At 43.5% G+C, this 25,936-nt stretch overlaps 1 protein-coding gene across 2 annotated transcripts in view; it reads right to left on the bottom strand.

The window, feature by feature from the left end:
* LOC140740452 (endonuclease/exonuclease/phosphatase family domain-containing protein 1-like) overlaps positions 1-25,936 on the bottom strand; it is a 100,408-nt gene that overhangs the window by 3,225 nt on the left and 71,247 nt on the right. For both annotated transcript variants that reach the window (XM_073069615.1, XM_073069614.1), the window contains exon 7: positions 14,962-15,156. In XM_073069615.1, the coding sequence (XP_072925716.1) occupies positions 14,962-15,156 (195 nt within the window). The remainder of the gene's footprint in view (positions 1-14,961; positions 15,157-25,936) is intronic.

Here is a 25,936-nt window from a genome sequence, read left to right as displayed (position 1 = left end):
TCAATTACCTAAATTCAACTGGTCACCTTGAATCTAAGGTTTCAGACCCAATAGCACAATGTGTTAACATTCTGGGGCAGATGGCATGAAAATGGTCTATGTGCCATTCTTTGCACGCCTAAAGAGAAACATATTATTGCATCTTTCCATTTATTCCTTGGAGAGTGATGTGAAGTGGAAGTGTTGCACAAGCTGGTTAATGCTCCAAGACACAAGTGCAACAGATGGAGACAAATTGGATCACAAAGACCACATCACTGGTGTTTTTACAGAACCCTTCACCTGACATGAGAAGTTTTCAGAGCAGAATGTTCCATCAAACAGCTCCCTTATCCGCATCTGATTTAAACTATACTGGAGGGATGGGAAGTGGAACTTTAAGCAGGTTCAAGAAGGATCATGACATTTTGATCTATCTAGGGCAACCAACATACTCTTTACCTAAATTGATACAATCCTTTGAACAATATGGTCAATTATCAGGATACAAGATCAACATAGATAAAACCCAATTACTTTCATATTACTATAGCCCACCAAGAGAAATTGAAAGTCGATACCCCTGGGCATGGCACACAGAGTCTTTCAAATATTTGGGCATCATTATGCCAAAAGATTTGGCAAAATTATCAGAATGTAATTATCAGCCTTTATATAAAAAAAATTAAGGAAGATGTGGCAAGATGGAGCCTGATTCCTTTTTTCAGTCTCAGTTCACGGATTGAGTCTATTAAAATGAATATACTGCCCAGACTGTTATATCTCTTTCAGACCCTACCAATAGAGATTAATCAAAATCAATTCAATGAATGGAACAAGATGCTATCAAGGTATACTTGGCAGGGTAAAAGGCCTAGAGTTCATCTCAAAACTTTGCAATTAGCAAAGGAAAAGGGGGGGGGATGGGGCCTACCTTCTCTTAGAGATTATTATTTTGCAGCACAGTTGAGAGCTGTGATATGTTGGTGCAACCCATCATATGACGCTCAATGGAAAAACATTGAGGAGCGGGTACTTCCTATCCCCATACAAGCAATTTTGGCTGATAACAACCTGCAAAGGCACATAAATAATATTGTTAACCTATGGGTGAAATTGACTTTTAAAATACGGAAAACTACTATAAAAGAATATAATCTAGAGGGAGATATTGCAATTCTTAAATGGTGTACATGTGACTCTGATTTTACACCAAATAAATTGGATGCTAGATTTAAGGACTGGACAGCTAAAGGAATAACAGTACTTTGCAACATAATGAAAGAAGGAACACTGTTCAGTTTTGAAATGCTTAAAGAGAAACACTTATTAGAAAAACAAGATTTTTATCGGTACTTACAGATGTGACAATATGTTAATAAGATGCTTAAAAATGTAACCAAGGCAAATACATGCTTGATAGAGCTCTTTAGAAAAGCATATAATTTAGATAATGGTAGTAGAATCATTTCAAGCATGTATAAGGGGTTGTCAAATCTTAAAACACATTCGACTTCATACATTAAAACAAAATGGGAGAAGGAAAGAGGGATAATTATATCTGAGGAAGAATGGACAATATGGAGATATCAATGGAAGTGTACCAATTCACAGAAATGGAGGGAGTTTGGATGGAAAAACTTGATAAGATATTTTATTACACCCTCTCAGAAATCCCATTATGATAGTAACCTCCCTGTTTGCTGGAGAAATTGTGGAAATCAAAATGCAAATCATTATCATATTTTTTGGGACTGCCCTGTTATCAAAAACTATTGGAGGGGGATACACAATGCTCTACAAGACATCTTTAAATGTGAAATACCCTTGGAGAGTAAGACCATATATTTTGGATATGTACCTCAAGGATGGTTGAAAAGAGTTAAATATTTAATGAATATACTGTTGGTGGCTGGTAAAAAGACTCTTACTAGGAAATGGTTATCACAGGAGAGCTCAACTTTAAATCCATGGATGGAAATTACAATGGACATTTACAAAATGGAGAAGATAACAGCATCTGTTAATCATAAGCTGGAACAATTTGATTCATACTGGGGAAAATGGTTTAACTACATAATGCCTCATAGGCCTGATTTTATTCTCACAAATCAATGAATCTGTTGTAAAAAAAGATGTACTACTTGTACATAGGTCTTTCCTTTTGCTTGTTTTTTCTTTCCACTCTTTTCTATAAATGTATACCCCAGATAAATACTTTGTGGAGATTTTGCGATATATATGTACAATGTCTGAAATACATCTTATGGAAATGTTTGTTTGATGAATTCAATAAAAAAAATCACAAAACAAAAAAAATCAAGAAGGATCATGTGTTGAACAGTAGCCAGCAAGAGCAAGTTTAGTAACCTGGTGCAGCTAGGGGCACAGTGAAGGCAATGACAATATACTCAGTTAAAATTAATTTAATTCAATACGCGAGGTTGAACCTGAGCACTGGAATAATTTTGCCGTAACAAAAATATGGCTGAGCGAAAGGAAGGACTGACAGCTCAATATTCCAGAATACAGATGCTTCAGGCATGACAGAGGTACATGCAACTGAGGAAGATGTTTTGCTTTTTTGATAAGTGAGGTGTTACGTACCAGCAGCAATAGATCACAAATGAGTCAGGTTTTAATGTTAAGACCACTATATTTATTAGTATCTACTCAAAAATATAGAAAATTAAATGAAATAACCAGAAGTTAACAGTGTTAGGTGTGTGTGTCTCCCAAACTGTCAAGCTTAGGAACAGTTCTTAAAGTCTCAAGATGGCAAACTAGAAAGGTCCTGTATTCCACGGAATAAGTTAGGGAAGGGACTAGTAAATCCATGTTAAAATGTAGAGAGGAGGTGATCACAAAGAATTCCACAGGTTCCATGCTGGGAAAAATGAAGTAACAGTCACTAAAGATCTTATCTGCTGAGTCGTCCTGAAATCCACATAGATATATCACAAGGTGACAGTCACGGAATATACCCTAGCAGAAGTGGTTACCACATAACATACCCAAAACCAGGTAAGGGTTAACAAAAGTGGTCGCCACAGGATACTCCAACAAAATCCACATATGGATCATACGAAATGACAGTCACTCATTTAATGTGCACTGAGTCCCATTAATCAACTCAATCCTTTGGGCATGGGAAAGTATCAGACTTTACCCATTGTCACAGCAAGCTCCTGTCAGCAGCTTGCGGTCCAAAACTTCCACTCTCTCTCTCCTTCTCTCCCAAAGTCCCAGCGGTCTGTCGCAGCTTGTTATACTGATGTCATAGTCCTGCCTCATCCAGGCATTTTAAAGTGACACCCACAGTAAACGAAACCGCGGTCACGTAACACCTCCCCCCAAAAAGGGAAATTTTGATCTGTAAGAGCAAAATTTTAACTGCAAACTACAATATGTGAAACAGTACATTTACGGTTACCATACAGCATACTACAGACTAATATAACATATTGCAGAAGCGTATACAAATAGTAAATCTGACTTCACTATTAAAAGTACATCGTAAACTTAACATCTGGAAAGACAATCAGATATTATCCTTGCCTTTAACGTGAGTTATCATGAGATCATACTCCTGCAAAATCAAACTCCAATTCATCAACTGTCTATTTTTGTTTCTCACCTTACTCAAAAACATCAATGGATTATCGTCTGTAAACAACAGCAAGTGGTTTCTGAGCTGTGCAAACATACACATCAAAATGCTGCAAAGCCAAAATAAGTGACAATAATTCCTTTTCTATGGTGGAATAATTTCTTTGATGCTCATTAAAAGTAAGCCCCAGGATAGTCAACATCCTCATAATCATCCCTTTGTAGTAACACTGCTCCTGCAGCTTCATCACTGGCATCCACAGCTATGGAAAATGGCTTTGCAAAGTCAGGTGACCTGAGCACAGGTTGGTGACATAAGATAGCTTTCAATTTAACAAAAGCCTCCTAGCAAGGCTCTGTCCAAACAAATTTTTCACCCTTCTTTAGGCTGTTTGTCAATGGGAGGGTGATATCAGCAAAGTTCTTACAAAACTTGTAATAATATCCGACCATTCCCAGGAATCTTCTCAGCTTTTTTACTGGTTGGAATGGGAACCTCAGAAATTGCCTGAACAGGACCCAACTTGCCTTGACCTACAACATAACCAAGTTATATCATAAGGTGGCATTGGTAGCGGACCCAAATGCAAGACACAGACACTGAAGTACTAGGAATTGGACTATGTTGATTAAGAATGCTAGGGAAGCCAAGGAGTAAGGACAAAATGATAACATGAATGTAGATGTAGAGTGACAAACCAGACAACTTGAACTTGAACTTGACAAGGAACTAAGGTCATGACTCGGAACTCGGGTCTTGGAAGAGACTTGGTCCCTGGGTCTAGTCTTGGCTCTTGACTAGAACTCGACCTGGCTTGGACTTGACTCCGGCTTGGCTCGGACTTGACTTGGTCTCTTCTTGGACATAGGACTTGGGGCCGGGACTCTTCTTGGACACAGGATACAGAACATAGGGCCGGGATTCTTCTTGGACACAAGACACAGAGCCGGGACTCTTCCTTAGATACAGGACACAGAGCTGAGCTTCTGGGTGTAGGTTCTGACAGGGACTCTGATGATGTTACTAACATGGTTATTGATGAGGACGGTCCAGCAAGGGATTTCTGGACCCCAGAGCTATTTATGTTGCCAGCCCGAAACGAGAATCAGGTGCCTCAATTAAGGCACCCAACAGAACAAGGGAGAAAAGGAATAGCTGGAATACGGAGTGACGGACCGGACCGTGACAAGATAGGTCACAGTGGCATGGCCAAATTTGCTCTGAGCTAAGTTAACTGTAAGATTGGCCTTTGAGAGTCTGTCAAACAGCTTTTCCACTACAGAGATATAGGGTTCCCATGTGTCATTCCCTGTGACCAAATCATCAATATAGGTATCTGTGTGTTCTAACCCTTGAATGACAGAATTAATCATTCTCTGGAATGTTCCTGAAGCATTTGTATTCATACAATCCAGAAGGTGCTACAATTGCAGAAATTTCTCTACCTCTATCCGTTAATGAAACACATCAATACCCTTCTAACAGATCAATCTTTGTAAGAAACTTAGCCTTTCCAACCTTGTCTACACAATCATCCACTCTAGGGATGGGATAAACATCAGTTTCTGTTATAGCATTCACCTTTCTGTAATCATTGCAAAACCTGATACTACTATCTGTTTAGGTACCATAACACAAGGTGAACTCCAATCTGAAGTAGAATGCCTAACAATACCATTTTCCAACATATACTCAATCTCTTGTTCAGCAAGTCTCAATTTTTCAATATTCATGCAATACGTATGTTGTTTTATACGTTTGGCATCACTGACATCTACATCATGTGAGGCTACAGTGGTTCTTTTTGGAGCATCAGGGAACAAATCCCTAACTTGCATGGTCAACTGCTTCATCTGTTGCCGCTGTTGTGGCTGTAAATGAGCCAATTTTGATCAAGGTTTTCCAAAATAGTTGAATTTGTCAATTTGGCTGAAATAATGTTTGATTTAAAATGGGTCTCATAAGGTTCAGTCAGTAAATTCCCAAAGAGCTCAAGCCCATCTTTATTTACAACAACCACCACAGCTGCAGTCTGCTTTTGATGATACGTCTTAAGCATGGTTACATGACAAAGCTGCATTGGCCTTCGTCTGTCTGGTATTTTGACTACATAATCCACATCACTGTCTTTAGACACAATTTCGTAGGGACCATGAAACTTAGCTTGCAAAAGGTTTGTTTACACAGGGAACAAAACAAGTGCCTTATCTCCTGGCTTGAATGGCCTCATTCTTTCCTGGGCTGATTTAAAAATTTCCCTTGCTATGTCGCAAACCCTTTGCAATCTGTCCTTGAATTTTAAAATGTAGTCCAACAAATTAATATGCAGGTCATTGTCAACCCACTGCTCTTTTAACAATGCTAAAGGTACTTGGACCTGGTGCCCAAACACAAATTCAAAGGGCTAAAGCCTAGGGACTCTTGCACTGACTCCCTTACTGCAAATAGAAGCAAGTGAACTCCCTCATCCCAATCCTTCTCATTTTCAATACAGAATGTCCTAATCATGGTTTTGAGGGTAGAATGGAATCTTTCTAAGGCCCCTTGGGATTCTGGATGGTACGCATATGACATAATTTGTTTGGCTCCCAGTTTGTAAACTATCTGCTGAAATAATCCTGACATACAATTACTTCCTGATCAGACTGGATTTCTTTAGGCAAACCAAATTGGGTGAAAAACTTTATAAAAGCCCTCGACACAGTTTTAGCTTTTATATTCCTGAGAGGTATGGCTTCTGGGAATCTAGATGCTGTACACATGATGGTTAGCAAATACTGATGGTTAGTTCTAGTCTTGGGCAAAGGGCCAACACAATCCACAATAACTTTAGAAAGGGGTTCACGAAATGCAGGAATCGGCTGCATTGGGCCACTGAGGTGACCTGATTAGCAGACATCCCACCCTACAAAAACTCATTTTCAGGGAGGTAGCACCATCAATTTGTGGAAGACTCCTGGAACTTCCAGAAGAGGGGGGATGTCTGCAATAGAGTAGCTCCTTAGCAGCTAGCGAGCTAGTTTCAATGACCAAACACGAGGAAATCTGCAGATGCTGGAAATTCAAACAACACACACAAAATGCTGATGGAACACAGCAGGCCAGGCAGCATCTATAAAGAGAAGCACTGTTGACATTTTGGGCCAAGACCCTTCGTCAGGACTAACTGAAAGGAAAGATAGTAAGAGATTCAATGACATTAGCTATGCTAATGAGTGAATGACACCTGTTAAACTCACCTCAACACATCTTTTACATTTTAACCCACCATGGGCAATAGAAAAGTCACTGTTGCAAACAGCGCAGTGAACAACACTCTCATTATTTTTGACCCCTACTAGGCAGGGGTATGCATTAGTGTAGTCTGGGGTTAAGTATATTTTCTTTTTTTGGATCTCTCTCTCTCTCTCTCCCCCTATGTGGTTTGGATTAGGTTTACCCACAACCTGACAAGTGTGACACGTTCGGCAACATGTCACAACATCTTTCCTCAAACTAGGCCAGAAGAATGGTTTCAAAACCTTGTCCACAGTTTTCCTCACACCCAAATGGCCACCTAAGGGCATATTATGAGCCAAATTTAAAATATCATTTCTATAAACTTTAGGAACTACAACCTGGTAAATAATTGCCCTTTCCTCACTTGCCAGAATATCAGGTGGTCTCCACTTCCTCATTAACACCCCACTCTTGATATAATACCCTACTGGCACCTTCTGAATCTCATCACCTGAGAGAGCTCTATCTCTCAAGGCTGCAATCTCAGGGTCTCTGGTCTGTTCTGCTATAAACTCCTTCCTGGATAGAGACAAATCTTTATAGTCAGACCTAGTACAAGGATCCTAGTCCAACAATGAAGGAAGGAAAGTCACTGATAGGTCATCAAAACCTGAGTCCTGATTTTGGCTATCATGGGTAGCAGAACCATTCTGCATAGGACCATTTGCATAGGCAAGCTTCTTAGCCATAGCTCAAGTTACTGCATAGGATGGATAAGCATTAGAATCCATCTTTGGTTCATCAGTGATATGCTTAGTTGTCAACTGCACTGCGGGGACAAATCTGCCACCTGCTAGATCATTTCCTAACAACAAAGAAACATCTTTCACCGGTAAACTGGGCTGTAGTCCTATCTTAACCGGTCTTGAAACTAACTCTGACTTCAGAATTACCTTGTGCAGAGGTACTAAAGCAATGTCACCCCCAATGCCTTGAATAAAATTTACCTCACCAGTGGCAGTCTCATCACTAAACTCTAGAACATTGTCCAACAAGAGTGACTGAGAAGCCCCAGTATCTCAAAAAATTTTCACTGGCACCGGGGGCGACCCTTCATTCACTGAAACAAATCCCTCTGACACAAAAGGAATAAATTATTTCCTAACTAAGTCAGATGTCTCAGCCTTTGACAGAGCTTCATCCGAATGTCCAGAACCCTGTGGGTTCACAGGTGTTTCAAAGCACTGAATACAGGCATCTGGAACTACCTCCTTTTTCTTCCTCAGAAGGAAACAACTAACCATAACATGACCAGGTTTCTTGCAATAGTGACAATAAGACGAGAATGTTTCTCCTTTAATTGCTTCCCTTCATCCTTAGCTTTCTCACTATTCCCTGATTTGATTTCTGGTTTACTCTGATTATCCATGCTATTCTTTTGGACGGTCTTACTTGGAGCAAACTTAGACTTGTGGGTTAGAGCAAACTTATCTGCTAGCTTAGCAGATTCTTGTAAAGTTGCAGCATCCTTTTCATCTAAATATGTCTTTATGTCATTATGGATGCACCTTTTAAACTCTTCAATTAGAATCAACTCTTTCAAATCTTTGAAATCATCATTCACATTTTGAGATGTGCACCAACATTCAAAACACACAGACTTTTTGTAAGCAAATTCCACAAGAGTCTGGCTCACAGATTTTTTCAAATTCCTAAACCTTTGCCTATAGGCCTCTGGAACCAACTCATAAGCTTTAAGCACAGCCTGTTTTACTGTCCCATAGTCAGCTGCATCTTCAACTGACAGGGCAGAATAAGCCTGCCGAGCCTCATCTTTAACTACACTCTGTAACAGGAGAAGCCAACCATCTCTTGGCCACCATAGGTTCTGAGTAACTTTCTCAAAATGCTGGAAGTATTTATCAACCTAAGCCTCATCAAATGGAGGGACCAATTTAACTTCCTGACTGGCAACAAACCTATCACCAGAGTCAAACATTGGACCACCTTGCTGCAGTTTCTCTAACCTCTCTAGCTCAAACTTCCTCTTTTTCTGCTTCCGCGGCTTCAAACTGCCTTTGCCTTTCATTTTCTCTTTCGGCAGCCTCTTGCTGTCTTTGTTATCATCTTTCTTCAACCTCTAGCTCTAATTGATGTTTCTCTAACTTTATTTGTTAAAGCTTGTACTGGAGCTCAGGGTCACTTAGTTTACTTTCAGGGAACATTTCTAACACCTCGGCTTCAAACACAGCCACATATACATAGTGCTCAGCTATTCTCCTCTGAATCTCTGCCTTTCTCATAGTTGACTTTACCACAGTAAGTTTCAGCTTTTCAGCAACGAGTAACAAGTGTTTCTTTTTGGCTTCCCCTAATGCCTCAGAGGTTGGTGATGCCAAAAGTGTATCAATATCCATTGCTGCTGGTTTCCACACACAAGTCAATCAAAAGGGAAATAATAAATGAAATCGATAATCGATCAATCAATAAGCTCTGATATGTTCTAAATCCCAAACGAGCCCCCAATTTTATGTTACATACCAGCAGCAATAGATCACAAATTAGTCAAGTTTCAATGAAAAAACCACTATATTTATTAGTACCTACTCAAAGTATAGAAAATTATATGAAATAACCAGAAGTTAACTGTGTTAGGTGTTTGTGTCTCCTGTACTGTCAAGCTTAGGAACGGTTCTTAAAGTCTTAAGATGGCAAACTAGAAAGGTCCAGTAATCCATGGAATAAGTCAAGTCAAGTCGCTTTTTGTTGTCATTTCGACCATAACTGCTGGTACAGTACGTAGTAAAAACGAGACAACGTTTTTCAGGACGATGGTGTTACATGACAGTACAAAAACTAGACTGAACTACGTAACAACACAGAAAAAAAACTACACTAGACTACAAACCTACCCAGGACTGCATAAAGTATACAAAACAGTGCAGGTATTACAATAAATAATAAACAGGACAATAGGGTAAGGTGTCAGTCCAGGCTCTGGGTATTGAGGAGTCTGATAGCTTGGGGGAAGAAACTGTTACATAGTCTAGTTGTGAGAGCCCGAATGCTTTGGAGCCTTTTCCCAGATGGCAGGAGGGAGAAGAGATTGTATGAGGGGTGCATGGGGTCCTTCATAATGCTGTTTGCTTTGCGGATGCAGCGTGTAGTGTAAATGTCCATGATGGCAGGAAGAGAGACCCCGATGATCTTCTCAGCTGACCTCACTATCCGCTGCAGGGTCTTGTGATCCGAGATGGTGCAATTTCTGAACCAAGCAGTGATGCAGCTGCTCAGGATGCTCTTAATACAACCTCTGAGGGAAGGGACTGGTAAATCCACTTTAAAATGTAGAGAGGAGGTGATCACGAAGAATTCCACAGGTTCCACACTGGAAAAAATGAAGTAACAGTTGCCGAAGATCTTATCCGTCAAGTCCAAGTACTTATCCGTCAAGTACTGAAATCCACATAGAAATATCACAAGGTGACAGTCACGGAATATACCCTAGCACAAGTGGTTACAACATAACATACCCGAACCAGGTAAGGGTTAACAAAAGTGGTCACCACAGGATACTCCAAAAAAATCTACGCATGGATCATACAAAGTGACAGTCACACATCCAATGAGCACTATGTCCTGTTAATCAACCCAATCCTTTGGGCATGGGAAAGTCTCAGACTTTTCCCATTGTTGTAGCAAGCTCCTGTCAGTAGCTTATGTCCAACACACACACAAACACTCTCTCTCTCTCTCTCTCTCTCGCTCTCTCGCTCTCTCCCTCTCTCCCTCTCTCCCTCTCTCCCTCTCTCCGAAAGTCCCAGCAGTCTGTCGCAGCTTTTTATACTGACATCATAGTCCTGTCTACAGTAACAGTAAACAAAACCGTGGTCACATAACAGAGGACATAAAAGCAGTTTTGAAATAGTGAATGACGAGGATTGGGCAGGTCCACAGGTTAAGTTGCTAAACTAAACCAGGTCTAGTTTTTGGGGATCTATCAGGGGCAGGCTGTTGAAAAGGAGAGCAATGAATAGCAGGTGAGAGGCTTTAAGAATGTGAAGGGTAAATTTGGCAAGTTTAGGGAATCATTAATGATAAGAGATACATTGGATTCAGGATAAAGGGGATGAGTATATCCCGTGATCCTATAAAAAGTCTAAGAATACACATACGAGGTAAATATTGAGGGCGAAGAGGGTGTATGAGATACATCTGGACAGGTGGGGTTAAAGAAGATCCCAAGGGATTTTATAGCTATATTAAGAGTAAAATGGTCACTAGGGAGGGAGTAGGTCCCTGTAGAGATTAACAGGGCTGGACCAAAGGTGTTGCCAGGGCTAGAGCTTGAGCTATAGGGAGAAGCTGGCCAGGCTATGTCTTTATTTCTTGGAATGTAGGACAATGAGAGTTGACCTTACAGAAATGTTTAAATTATGAGAGGTATAGTTAAGGTAAATCATCAGTCTTTTCCCAAGGTAAGGGAGTTCAAGACTAGGGGCAGAGATTTAGGGTGAGAGGAGACAGATTTGAAAGGGAGCTGAGGGGAAGAAGGTAGTGAATATGTGGAATGAGTTGCCAGAGGAAGTGGTTGAGCCAGGCACAATAGTAACATTTAAGAAGAACTTACATAAATACTTGGAGGGACTGGGCTCAGTGGGAACTGGGCTAAACACGTGAAATTGGGACTAGATGGGTGGGCACTGTTAACTGACTGGGCTGAAGGGCTCGTATCCATGCAGAATTGGTTTATGACTCTGTGCTGAGGTGTTACACAGATAGCAAAGATCATAATGGGGAACTGCTGTGAAGACTTCTCCCTTAACTCTGATTATCTCTAAAGTCAAATAAAAGGGTGATCAACCCTTCAAATAGATTCAGAGACTTTTCCAACCCATATACAGGAGACGGATCACTCGTAACTACTGGGCAGGTGTCACATTGATGTTAACCTGGAATTCAGAGCTGAACGTCTGGTCACAGGGTTCCGCTTAACTGGAACCCTGCACCTTGTGACTCAGAGGTGAGATTCTACTGCACTACTGAAGGTCTGTTCCAGAGTGACAATGAGAATGAATACTAGGCTTTTTGTATCTTCAGGTTTTGGTGAGAAATGGGTGATGAGGAAGGGACTAGGATTCACATTTCTCATCAAAAACTGGATGAGAGTAGCCTTCAGTGAGTGAAGAACTTCCTAGTAATCTCACTGATTGACCTTTACTGTACAATAAATTGATACAGACACTTTTAAAAAGAAAATTCTGTTCTCATGTCTTTCTCTGTTCTCTGTGCTTTGGCTCAAGGTTCCATAACATATTGGTGATGCTGCTTTTGTTGTTGATGTTGCTATTCAGCCCATCTACAGCTATGGCAATGGATTCTTCAAATAGCAAAGTCAGGTACAAGCAGGAGATCACATCCTCTGCATGTTCTGATGTTGGATTTTGTGGCAACAGCAGTGGAACACGAACACACACACACACACACACACACACACACACACACACACACACACACACACACACACACACACACACACACACACACACACACACACACACACACACACACACACACACACACACACACACACACACTGCCCCCCCACCCCTCCATGTCCCAATGCTCTTCTCATCTGTGCCCTCAGTCACACATCTGTGGTGGCTATGAAACATTGCCAATCTAATTCATTATGTTGGGGTCACCAAGCTTCATTCAGTGAGAAGAAGCCACGTTGTTCAATTGAAGTTATTAATCTTCAATCATCAGGCTCCTAAACCAGTATGGATAATTTCACTCACCTCAAATCTGAACTGATTCTACAACCTATGGACTCACCTTCAAGGACTTTACAAGTCAAATTTTCAATATTTATTTATCTATCTTTTATTTGCAGTTTGTTTTCTTTCGCACATTGGTTGTTTGTCATTCTTTGTTTGTGTGTAGTTTCTCATTGGTTCTATTATACTTTTTTCTTTTACTGTGAACCTCACCTGGAGAATGAATCTCCAGGTAGTTTATGGTGACATACAATATACGTACTTAGGTACTTCAATAGTAAACTTACTTTGAACTTTAAAGGTATGTCCAACAATATTGTTTCTGGAATTTTACACTTTTGATTAACCTCCTGTGATTTAAGCTTCTTAAAGCTTGTTTTTGATTGCTTAACTTCATTTGAACAGTTTTAAATGTTTCTGATTCTCAGAGATTTGGAAGAAATTCAAAGAAAGTTTATAAACAATGTCAGGATTTGCTATCTGAAGTCTGATCACTGTGGGGTTGACTCCACCTCAAGTGGCCTCAATACTCAGGCCTCGAGCTCCATTGGAAGCAGAGCTGTGGGTGGCCATGGGCAACTGTCGAGAGATGGTGAGGTAAATATAGGCAGTGGGCAGGGCAGGATCAAGCACCATCCAGTGCAATGTTCCCTCTAATTTGTAATAGCCAGTGTGCATAAAAATCTTGTGCTGTGCAATTTTTTTGCCCAGTGACAATAACATGTGCACACTGAACAATTTCTTCAATAAAAACAGTATAAATAAGCCAGTTGTAAAATCTTCAGACAAATCATTACAAACTCCACGTTGTCAACACCGTCCGCTTCAGAAACTGGAAGAAGAAATGTAATTATGTACAATCATTAAATATACTTATCATGCCAATAATGCAGAGAGTGACAACTTTTTGTGCACAGTTTAAATTCCATCATGCGCTGGTAGCAAAAGATGTGTGCGCACGCACATGCGGACACCTTAAAGGGAACATTGGTCAATTGCAATACAGGTTTGCCCTGCTATTCGAAGGCAGAGCATTCCTATGAAACGGTTCGTAAGCCGGAATGTTGTAAAGTGAAGAAGAAATTACCATTTATTTATATGGGAAAAATTTGTGTGTTTGCAGACCCAAAAAATAACTTACCAAATCATGCCAAATAACACATAAAACCTAAAATAACAGTAACATAGTAAAAGCAGGAATGATCTGATAAATACACAACCTATATAATGTAGGAATACTTTTCTACAATTATTGCAGCACTGTCCACCGCAGCGAAAATCTTACGCAAGCGCTCTCGGCAGCACTCGCGGCAAAAACACACGGCACAAGCGCTCCTGCAGAAGTACTCTTTCCAGTAACCGTTAAGCTGTAAAGCTACCAAATAACACATAAAAATACACAGCCTATATAAAGTAGAAATAATATACGCCCAGTGTAGTTTCACTTACCAGAATCGGAAAGACAGTGAGGACACTGATGGTGGTATGTTAGGCTGAGTCGTCGGAGGTTGGGGTGGTGGGAGGTAGAGGAGACTGGGGTGTCATCTCATCGTCGTCTGTTTCCATCAGGGCAGGCAGGTCACCTTCTTCTATGTCTGCCTGCCTCAATGTTGAAGGTCGAGTTTCGTCGTCCGCTGTGGCTGATGTGGAAGGATTGCCAGTATGCTTGATTGCTTAGCCTCGCGCATTTTTCTATCTTACAGTTCTTTGTAAGCACTCAAACCATTCTGCAAATATGCCCTAAACCTACGTACCCTTTCAAAATTAAAGTCATACTTTTCCTGCAATCATTGCAGCGTTGTCAATTGCAGCGAAAATCTCACGCATTTGCTTCCCGTTCAGTTCCTGGACGTCTTCACTTTCGCTCCGTTTGCTACTGTGTTCGGCTTCAATTGTTATCCTTTCCTCTTCATCAGCTCTTCATCTCTCAACTCTTGGTCATGGAATGCCAAAACCTCTTCAACATCATCTTCGTCAACTTCCATAAACCCTTAGCCAAACTCACTCCTTACTTTGCTCACCACGATCGAAACGCTTTATTATGTCTAGTTTTACGCTAAGTGTAACACCCTTACACGCTCTTTTAGGCTTTTCCGATACCTTAGAACTCATCTTGCTAATGGATGCACAAAATAAATCGACATAAAGCACAGATGCTCACAGGCACGGATTTAAGCAATGCCGACTAGAATGCAGTTATGGGCGACGAACTAGGCTGCTCGGTGCGCGCTGCCTTTTTTCGTAACAGTGAAAACACCTTCTGTTAGCAAAAACAGGTAACTAATGTAGGTCTTTCGTAACAGCGAGTTGGCGTAAAGCGAACGTTCGAAAAAACGGGGACACCTGTATTTGTCATCGATGGGGAGTGAGTACCTGTGTAGGCAGTCTGGGCTAGATGGTTCCACCAGATATTGTCCTGGGAGACATCGCCATTTTTGCTCTTGTTGCTGATGTTGGTGAAGGTGTCATTGGCTACACAGTGGTGAAAGTTGTGGTCTCTAAGTAGGTTGAATTCCGTGGCATCGGGCTGCAAACCAAAGTGCCCCAGAATGATGAGCTGCTTCTGTTCTGGAAGACAGAAGAGAATATTGTTCACTTAGATAATGTAATTCAATAAGGAGAACTGATCTAAGCCTCACTTTAATGAAACCTCAAAATGAGCCCTCCAAGTTCTTTGATTGACATCACAGCTCTGGCTGGACAACATTTTGGAAATTATGACATCTGCTGATCAGCTTCCTGAACTGGCGTGGATAACTTCACTTATTTCATCTCTGAACTGACTCCACAACATTTTCAAGGACTTGGAAATCACTGTGGACTTCAGGAAGGTGCAGGCAAAACACGACACCCCATCACCACATGGCTCCACCATAAGGAGAGTTAAGTGCACCATTCCTGGGAGTTCACATCACAGATTACCTCACCTGGTCCCTTAATATTACCTCCCTGAACAAGGCACAACAGTGCCTCCACTTCCTAAGAAGATTGAGGTAAGCAAGGCTTCCCCTGCACCTCCCCTCCCACCACCCATCTTAACTGCATTTTATAGAAGTACCACTGAGATCATCCTGACAAGTTACATCTCCATCTGGTATGGGAACAGTCAAGCATTGGACTAGATGTCCCTACAAAGGACTGTGAGAACAGCTGAGAAGATCATAGAGGTCTCCCTATCATCTATCAGGCACAATTATCAGGAGTGCTGCATACGCAGGGCCCTTAGTATTATTAAGGATCCCACCCATCCATCCAGAATCCTTTTTGACTTTCTACCATCAGGCAGGAGACGATGGTACATAAAAACAAGAATGGTTAGGATGAGAAGCAGTTTCTTCCCCCAGGCCGTTAGGTTTCTGAACTCCTGGCTGCATTGTATCTGAAGTGTCACTGGGTTAATCTGTTACATACTTTACAGTATTTAATATTAATGTTATTTATGTGTGATGCATTTGTAGATTCCATCTTTACCTTCATAAGTATTGAGTGTTATGTGTACTACTGCTCTTTACACCCTGGTTTGGAGAAATGTTGTCTCTTTTCTATATGCATTAAATAGTTCTATACATTATATGCATATAGTTAAATGACAATAAACTTGACTTATAATTTGTGTGCTCAGTATTATTTATTTTTATTTGAACCATTTGCTTCTTTTGCTCATTGGTTGTGTATCAGTCTTTGGTACAGTGGCATGCAAAAGTTTGGTCATCCTGGTCAAAATTTCTGTTACTGAGTAAAGATTACCTGATTTCCAAAAGGCATAAAGTTGTGCCACTGGCTGCAACACAAGCCCAAAGCACGATCGATCCACCCCCATGCTTAACAGTTGGAGAGGTGTTCTTTTCATAAAATTCTGCACCCTTTTTTCTCCAAACATACCTTTGCTCATTGTGGCCAAAAAGTTCTATATTAACTTCAGCAGTCCACAGGACTTGTTTCCAAAATGCATCAGGCTTGTTTAGATGTTCCTTTGCAAACTTCCAACACTGAATTTTGTGGTGAGGATGCAGGAACATAGAACATAGAATAGTACAGCACATTACAGGCCCTTCGGCCCACAATGTTGTGCTGACCCTCAAACCCTGCCTCCCATATAACTCCCCCCACCTTAAATTCCTCCATATACCTGTCTAGTAGTCTCTTAAACTTCACTAGTGTATCTGCCTCCACCACTGACTCAGGCAATGCATTCCACGCACCAACCACTCTCTGAGTGAAAAACCTTCCTCTAATAGCCCCCTTGAACTTCCCTCCCCTTATCGTAAAGCCATGCCCTCTTGTACTGAACAGTGGTGCCCTGGAGAAGAGGCGCTGGCTGTCCACTCTGTCTATTCCTCTTAGGTTTTCTTCTGATGACTCTTCCATGAAGGTCATATTTGTGCAGGTGTCGCTGCACAGTAGAACAGTGCACCACCACTCTAGAGTCTGCTAAATCTTCCTGAATGGCTTTTGCAGTCAAACGGGCATTTTGATTTGCCTTTCAAGCAATCCTACAAGCAGTTCTCTCAGAAAGTTTTCTTGGTCTTCCAGTCCTGAACTTGACCTCCACCATTCCTGTTAACTGCCATTTCTTAATTACATTATGAACTGAGGAAACAGCTACCTGAAAACACTTTGCTATCTTCTTATAGCCTTCTCCTACTTTGCAGGCATCATTTATTTTAATTTTCAGAGTGCTAGCAGCTGCTTAGAGGAGCCTATGGCTGCTGATTGCTGGGACAAGATTTGAGGAGTCAGGGTATTTATAAAGCTTTGGAATTTGCATCACCTGGCCTTTCCTAACAATGACTGTGAACAAGCCATAGCCCTAACAAGTTAATTAAGGTCTGAGACCTTGGTAAAAGTTATCTGAGAGCTCAAATCTCTTGGGGTGCCCAAACTTTTGAATGGTGCTCCTTTCCTTTTTTTCTACTCCAAAATAGTACAAAACAGAAATAATACACTAATCTTACTTAAAATGTTTTGTCTTTAACTTTATGCCTTCATCTTCTATTCACTTAACTATTCACAGTAACAGAAATTTTGACCGGGGTGCCCAAACTTTTGCATGCCACTGTATGTCTAGTTTTTCATAAATCTATCGTATTTCTTTATTTTCTTATAAATGCCTGCAAGAAAATAAATCCCAATGTGATATGTGGGATATCTCTCTCCCTCTCCCTCTCTCTCATCAAACTGTTTGGTGAACAGTAATTTTTGTTTGACTGCAGATCGTGATCTCTCTTTGGAGGCTTTGGAATTGCTTGTTTGGTGGGTGCTGGGCACTGGTGTTTTCTTCTGGAATAAGTGGGAACAGAGAAGGGTTGACGCTTTGCTGCAGCAGCATGGTGGGGGGAGCAGGAGGCTTTGGGCTTCTTATGTTTTTTTCTGTCATTCATTCTTTGGGGCTTTTCTTCTGTTTTGTGGATGTCTATGAAGAGTAAGAATTTCAGATTGTATATTGTATTCATTCTCTGATATTAAATGAGCCATTGAACCATTGTAATCCCATGTATCAGCCCATTCTGTGAATTAGGCTTGATGTCATTACTTGTACCCAGAGAGAACACACTGTCAGAGAGAGTGGTGGGAGCAGAGTCACTGACAGCATTGGAGAAGTGCTGAGAAGAGGAGATAAGCACTTGAATCACCTGGGTATACAAGGCTACAGACAGGAAGACAAGAGTACCATGGATAGTTACCCACAGGTTGGTATAGATGTGGTGGGCTGTATGGACTGTCTCCATGCACACGACTCTATGACTATGGGTCTACGAGTCAGTACAATGGAAGGGGGTCAGTGAACTCCAAAATCTGTATTCCTCCCTAAGAGCTGAAGCTCATGATGATCACTATACATTAGTCGAAAACTACAAAGCTTTATGGATGTTTCTCTTCTCCACCTTTGTGGTTCTGTGGCCATTTGTCAGTTCTTTATCCCTTGAGTTCAAAAGCTGCAAAGTAATTTTGCAGCTCTATAAAACCCTGGCTAGAGCACATTCAGAATATCGTGTTCAGTTCTGGCCACCTCATTATAGGAAGGATGTTCTAAGTTCAGAGTAAATCTGTTATCTAAGTACCGTATACAGCCCTAAAATATATTTCCTTGTGGGCATTCATGGTAAATAAAAGAAAAACAATAGGATCAGTGGAAGACCACAGCTGATCTACTCACTTTAGAGAGAATGCAGAGAAGATTTACCAGGATGCTGTCTGAATTAGACAGCACATCTTTTGAGGATAGGTTGACCGCACTAGGTCTTTTCTCTCTAGAACAAAGGAGGATGAATGGTAACTTGATGGAGGTGATGAAAATGATGAAAGTTCAAAGTACATTTATTATCAAAGTTGTGGCTGCCTGGTTTCTTACAGGCAGCCACTAAAGAAGAAACCCAAAAGAACCCAGTTAAAGAGACTGACAATCACCCCACATGCAGAGGGAGAAAAAAACTTAAATATTGCAAACAATAAAAGTAAGGAAATAGCATTTAGAATGAAAGTGAGTCCTCAGACATGGGGCCTAGAGCAGCTGAAGCAGGCCACAGCTTCATCCCCAGTGCAGTGAAGAGTGGAGTAAATGCTTAGGAGCAGCAAGCAGAGCCAGCTCAATCTTTGTCTCCAGTCATAATATCCTGCCTTTTCAATCCGTTTAACCCAACGTTTAAATCATCCAAATGTCAGGATATTCCTCGCTCTAAGACCCAGGCCCTGTTGCTTCAATATACTCTGGGCCTGGACCCCTTTGCCAAGTTATTGCCTGTTTCTGATCTTTCCAAATCAGCCCAGCTCTTAGGTTATTCAAACCTTGCTCTCAGTTTAGGTGGATGTTCCCTGAAACTACCTCTTCTCTGCTCCACTCACCCTGACATCTCGAATATTCCTTGACCTTGCCCTGACTTCTCCTCAAACATGCCTTGTTCTTGCCCTGACCTTACCTTGCATCTGAATGCTTCAACCCTTGACTCAGCCTCACCTTCACTCGCATCTTCATTGTTTGTGGTGATTGCTTACCATAATTTTAACAGAAAATATGTTATTGTATTTTTTTATGTTTCTTGTCTTGTTAACCATCAGTAAGTTGTCACTCGCCTTCAGCAGATACATCTTAAACCGGAAGATTAAGAGGCACAGACAGAGTGGGCAGCCAAAGTCTTTTTCCCAGGGTGGAAATGACTAATACGAAGGGGCATCATTTTAAGCAACACACACAAAATGCTTGAGGAACTCAGCAGGCCAGGCAGCATCTGCAGAAAAGAGTACAGTCGATGTTTCAGGCTGAGACTCTTCATCCTGACTGGAAAAAAATAATGTTAATGTGACTGGAGGATGTCAGTATGGATGGATGAGGATGGAGTATAGGGGGATGTCAGAGGTAGGTTTTTTCCACACAAAGAATGATGAGTGTGTGGAACACCCTACCAGGGGTAGTGGTAGAAGCAAGTTGGATGAGAGGATAACTAAATTCCAGAGGGCTTTCTCCAGTGTATTTTTGGAAGCAGACTATAAACCTCCAGAGCAGTGACAATGATCACTTACATAGAATGACTGAGGACGTGTCCAGTTTGGGGATGGCAGGACACTAGCTATTTTAGCCAAGCTGCTACCCTGCTGTTCCAGGAATGGTGTACAATATTTAGGCAATGAAGGCCTTGGAAAGGAGGCTGTCGGTTTGTGCTGTGGTACCTTCATACAATAGTCAATAAATAACAAAGTTAGTGATGTCAATTCAGTTGGTGGCCAGGTGTCAATGAATGAAATAGATTTATCATCTTATTTAAGGAACTTTGACTGGCAAATAACAGTACTGATTGAGCATTTAAATTTTCTGGATCTGGCTTCCTATGCTCAGTGATGGCAGATGCCTTTATATTTCAAGACAACCAGGATTTCTGCTGGAGATGGAGGCTAATTTAACCTGCTGGGTCTTTTCTCATAGGAAATTCTCTTCAGTATAAACTCAACTTCCAACACTGGCTCTGCAGCCTGAAGATCACAGCTGCTGCATCATCAAGGAACCCCACCATCCAGGCCATACTTTCTTCTCACTACTACCATTGGGCAAGAGGTACAGGAGCATTAGGTCCTACACCACCAGGTTCAGGAACAGTTACTTAGTTAATACCCTTCAACATCAGGCTCCTGAACCAGTGTGAACTCCTTCACACTCCTTCACTCCTTCACTCACCTCAACTCTGAGACAGACAGCAGGGAGCTATATGGCATCAGTTGTAGCATGGACAAGGCCTTGTGCTTTGGTGTTACCTGTTGCAGCCAAAAAGGACTACTTCAGGCTTGTTTTGCCAACAATATCCAGGCACCAGTAATCTACAGGGCAAGGCACTCAGAGATGGCTGTATGTTTACTGCTATCTTATATGTGCTGTATGTGCCTTGTGCTGTGTCTGACTGTTGGCACTGCGATTTGCACCTTGGTCCTGGAGGAACGCTGTTTCGTCGGTATTCATGAATGGTTGAGTGACAATTAAACTTGAGGTCAGAGGAGCGAGAAAAGATACTGCCAGAGGTTTTTGCAGCCCCAGGTGACTTCTTCTAGTTCAACAGCAGAACAGCTTCTTTTCTCGTGTCTCAGGTCTCTTTACTTTTTCAGGTGGCTGGGGTTGTGATGGAGTCCATGAACTACAGCTGCAGCTCAAACTACAGTTCTCCATGGGTGGTGGGTTCTTGGTCTTGAACTCACCATGCGGACATCTGTTTTGATCTCTCCAGGTGCAGCCTGGAGGTTATATGCCTTCAGGTGTGGCCCCATGGACAACCCCGTTCCTCGCTGATGTTGCCGACTGAAGCATTGCAGGAGACAGAAACAAGAGACAGCAGATTGTGTGTGCTGCTGTCAGAAGAAGGCCCCTGTATTCATGCAATCCCCTCTCTCTCTCTCTTTAGAGGGTGAGTGAGAGCCATCTGGCCTCGAATTGGGGTCTCAGAGAAGTGACGTGACAGATTGTAACATTGAAACAGTGAGCTGCTGGTCTCCCACTCTCGTCTGATGCAGGAGCAATGTCTCTCTCTCTCCCTCACCTGTCTGAGATGCCAAAGTATTGGCATGATCAGTAGATTTTTGATGGACTCTAGATCATGGTCTCTCAGGGGGCTTTGTTATTGCTTGCATGGTGGGGAGAGGGGTTGGAGCTTTTGCTAGAGCAAGTGGGAGGAGGCAGAGAGGGAGGGTTGATGCTTGTGCATGGGAGGATGAGGGGGGCTTTGGGGTTCTCATGCTTCTGTCATTCATTCTTTGGGTTTTTTCTGTATTGTGGATGTCTGTGAAGGGGAAGAATTTCATGCTGTATAATGTATACATTCTCTAATATTGAATTGAACCATTGAAATTCTCGCAAGAAAATAAATCTCAAGGTAGTATATGATGAAATGCAGTATATGTACTTTTGTAATAAATATACTTTGACTTTTGAACCTTTGTTGATGTCAACATCCTGGTGCAGATGAAATGTGCCGAGAGTCTCTGTTTCCTTTTGGGCACTGAAATCAAGATCCCCACCTGCCTTTATGGTGTATGGTGTGTTGGCATTCATCAACCGTGGGATTGAATTCAACAGCTGTGAGGTAATGTCATATCTATATAGGACCCTGTCAAACCCCACTTGGAGTACTGTGTTCGGTTCTGGCCACTTCACTACAGGAAGGATGTGGAAACTATAGACAGAGTGCAGAGAAGATTTATGAGGATGTTGCCTGGATTGGAGGGTGTACCTTTGTTCTTACATGGCCTTTTCTCCTTGGAGTGACAAAGGATGAGAGGTGACCTGATAGAGGTGTATAAAATAATGAGGAGCATTAATTGTGTGGGTAGTCAGAGGCTTTTTCCCCAGGGCTGAAATAGCTAACACAAGGGGGCATAGTTTTAAGGAGCTTAGAAATAGGTACCGAGGAGTGTCAGGGGTAAGTTTTTCCACACAGAGAGTGGTGGGTATGTGGAATACACTGCCAGTGGTGGTGGTAGAATCAGATACAATAGGGTCTTTTAAGAGCCTCTTAGGTAGTGTGGTGAACTACATATACCTGTCTGGACACCCCCCCCTCCCCACCGCTGACTGCTCCTGTGGCTCCTCCCACAGACCCCGGTATAAAGGTGATTGGGGCCTGAGCCCTGCCTCTCAGTCTCCAGGATGTAGTATAGTGGTCAATTGCTGCTTGTTCTTTCTTTCAGTCAATAAAAGCTGATATCTCGTCTCACGTCTCAGCAAGTTATTGATGGTGCATCAATTTTATTGACTGGAAGTTTTAAAACATGGAAAGTATTTTACGTCTGGAAAAATTAGACTTGGACCCTCAAAACTCAGAAGCAGCTCTTGCCTTTGAACTCTGACTTGCATGCTTCCAAACATACTTGGAGGAGGTTCGTGCGACTGAGCCCGCTATTATGCACAGAATTCTCCTCTCGAGGGTCACCCAGAAAATTTACTCACTTATCAGGGACCTGCCGACCTACCAAGAGGCACTGGACGCCCTCAAAAGACAGTACCTACGGCCGGTGAACACCGTCTACACAAGACATCGCTTAGTGACGCGGTGGCAGCGACCCGACGAGACGAGCGCTGCGTTTCTCCGAGCCCTACAGACACTCGTGCGAACTTGCGACTGCATAGCTCTGACGGCGGAACAACATGTGGAGCTGCTCGTACGAGACGCCTTCGTTACAGGGATCAGGTCAGTGTACGTGCACCAGCGGCTGCTGGAAAATGCCGATCTTACCTTACGCTCGGCGATCGAGACGGCCGACACGCTGGAGGCTGCTCTGCACAACGCTGACGCTGTCCAGCCGCGCGATCCCCCGCCGGTCCCATGGACACCTCAGACCCCGCCACCCGCGAGCGCATTCACCAACGCTGCTGCCAGTCGTGAGTCCACGAACTCTCCGAACCCAACCACAGCTGCTGCCAGTCGCAAGTCCACGCAGTGTTACTTCTGCGGACTCGAAAAGCACCCCCGAAAACGCTGCCCGGCCCGAGAAGCGACCTGCTCCAGCTGCGGGAAGAAGGGTCATTTCGCCAAGGTCTGTAAGTCTGAACCACGAGCGGGGTCGGGCAGTGCTGCGTGTGAGACATGGGGGCTGCCATCTTGGTCGCCGCCATCTTTCCTGCCTGCCTCGTGCGAGGCATGGGGGGCCGCCTTCTTGCCTGCCCGGATGGGGCGACCATCTTCGTTGGCGCCAACTCGCCCCGCCCCCGACCCACCGGTGTTTACCGGGCACCACGACGGCAGTTCAACTCTGGCCTCCGTAACCCTCGACCAAAGCGCCCCATGCCAGCTTGCAAGGTCAATGATGGACATCCTGGTGGAGAGGCACAGGACTAGCTGCCTGTTTGACATGGGCAGCACTGAGAGTTTTACTGACCCGGACACAGTGCAACGCTGCGGACTCGTGACACGGCTGGTAAGCCAGAGAGTCACCATGGCTTCTGGGTCGCATTCCAGAGACATCCGGGTGGATTGTGTAGCGACATTGGTGGTGCAGGGCACAGAATATCGGAACTTTGCGCTACTGGTCATGCCTCAACTGTGTGCGCCTGTGCTATTGGGGCTGGACTTCCAGAGCCCCCGAAAAAGTGTGACTATGGCATATGACGGGCCCCTCCCACCAGTCACTGTCAGGAATCCTCAGTTTTGTGGGACTTTGTCATATACCCCGCTACTGACCACACACACACCGACCCACACATCCCACCCAGCTGCGCCACTGACACCACTTGCAGCCTTTCCACCCTCAAGATCCCTCCCCCACCGCTGTTCGCCAACCTGACCCCCGACTGTAAACCTGTGGCAACTAAAAGCAGGAGGTACAGCGTTGGGGACAGGGCCTTCATTCAGTCAGAGGTGCAGCGGCTGCTCAGGGATGGGATCATTGAGCCAAGCACAAGTCCTTGGAGGGCCCAGGTGGTTGTTGTTCAGACCGGGCAGAAAATTAGGATGGTCATGGACTATAGCCAGACCATCAATAGGTTCACGCAGCTTGACGCGTACCCCCTACCCCGCATCGCGGATATGGTCAACCAGATAGCTCAGTACAAGGTGTACTTGACAATAGATCTGATATCCGCTTATCACCAGCTCCCCATCTGCCCAGAGGACCGCCCCTACACTGCCTTTGAGGCGGGCGGCAGGCTCTATCACTTCCTGCACGTCCCCTTCGGTGTCACGAATGGTGTCTCTGTCTTCCAGAGGGAAATGGACCGGATGGTGGACCAGTGCCAACTGAAGGCCACATTTCCCTATCTGGATAATATTACCATCTGCGGTCACGACTGGTCGGATCATAACGCCAACCTCCAACGATTTTTCCAAGTGGCCAAAGCCCTGAACCTTACTTATAACAGGGACAAGTGTGTGTTCGGAACCACCCGACTCGATATCCTTGGGTATGTCGTGGAGAATGGGGTCATTGGCCCTGATCCTGACTGTATGCGCTCCCTGTTAGAACTCCCGCTTTCCACCACCCTCAAAGCCCTCAGACGGTGCCTGGGCTTCTTTTCCTATTACGCCCAATGGGTCCCCCATTACGCAGACAAGGCCCGCCCCCTGGTCAAGTCTACCACAGTTCCCCTCTCTGCCGAGGCCCACGCGGCCTTCAGCTGCATTAAAGGGGACATTGCCAAAGCAACGATGCATGCGGTGGACGAGACCATTCCCTTCCAAGTAGAGAGTGACGCCTCTGATTTCGCACTGGCTGCTACCCTCAATCAGGCAGGCAGGCCAGTAGCATTCTTTTCTCGTACCCTTCAAGGCCCTGAAATTCGGCACTCCGCGGTGGAGAAAGAAGCCCAGGCCATAGTGGAAGCTATTAGGCACTGGAGGCACTATCTCACCGGCAAAAGGTTCACCTTGCTGACCGACCAGCGCTCAGTTGCGTTCATGTTCAGCAACCAACAGCGGGGCAAAATCAAAAATGATAAAATTTTGCGGTGGAGAATAGAACTCTCCACCTACAACTATGATACCCTGTACCGGCCTGGAAGGCTCAATGAGCCCCCTGATGCCCTATCCCAGGGAGCGTGTGCCAGTGCACAGCTCGACCAGCTATACGCCCTCCATGCACATCTTTGCCACCCGGGGGTCACCCGATTTTACCATTTCGTGAAAGCCCGGAACCTGCCGTACTCCCTTGAGGACATCAGGACGATGACCAGGGACTGCCAAGTCTGCGCTGAGTGCAAACCGCACTTCTACCGTCCTGAAAAGGCGCAACTTATCAAGGCCATCCACCCCTTTGAGCGACTGAGTGTTGACTTTAAGGGCCCCCTTCCCTCCACCGACCGCAATGTCTATTTTCTCAACATTATTGACGAGTACTCGCGGTTCCCCTTTGCCATCCCCTGCCCCGACACCACTGCCAC

This window comes from Hemitrygon akajei, chromosome 17, assembly GCF_048418815.1.
Source record: "Hemitrygon akajei chromosome 17, sHemAka1.3, whole genome shotgun sequence".
Classification (NCBI taxonomy): Eukaryota; Metazoa; Chordata; class Chondrichthyes; order Myliobatiformes; family Dasyatidae; genus Hemitrygon; species Hemitrygon akajei.
The sequence above is the reverse complement of the archived record's forward strand: the minus strand, read 5'-3'. Positions and strand labels throughout refer to the sequence as shown.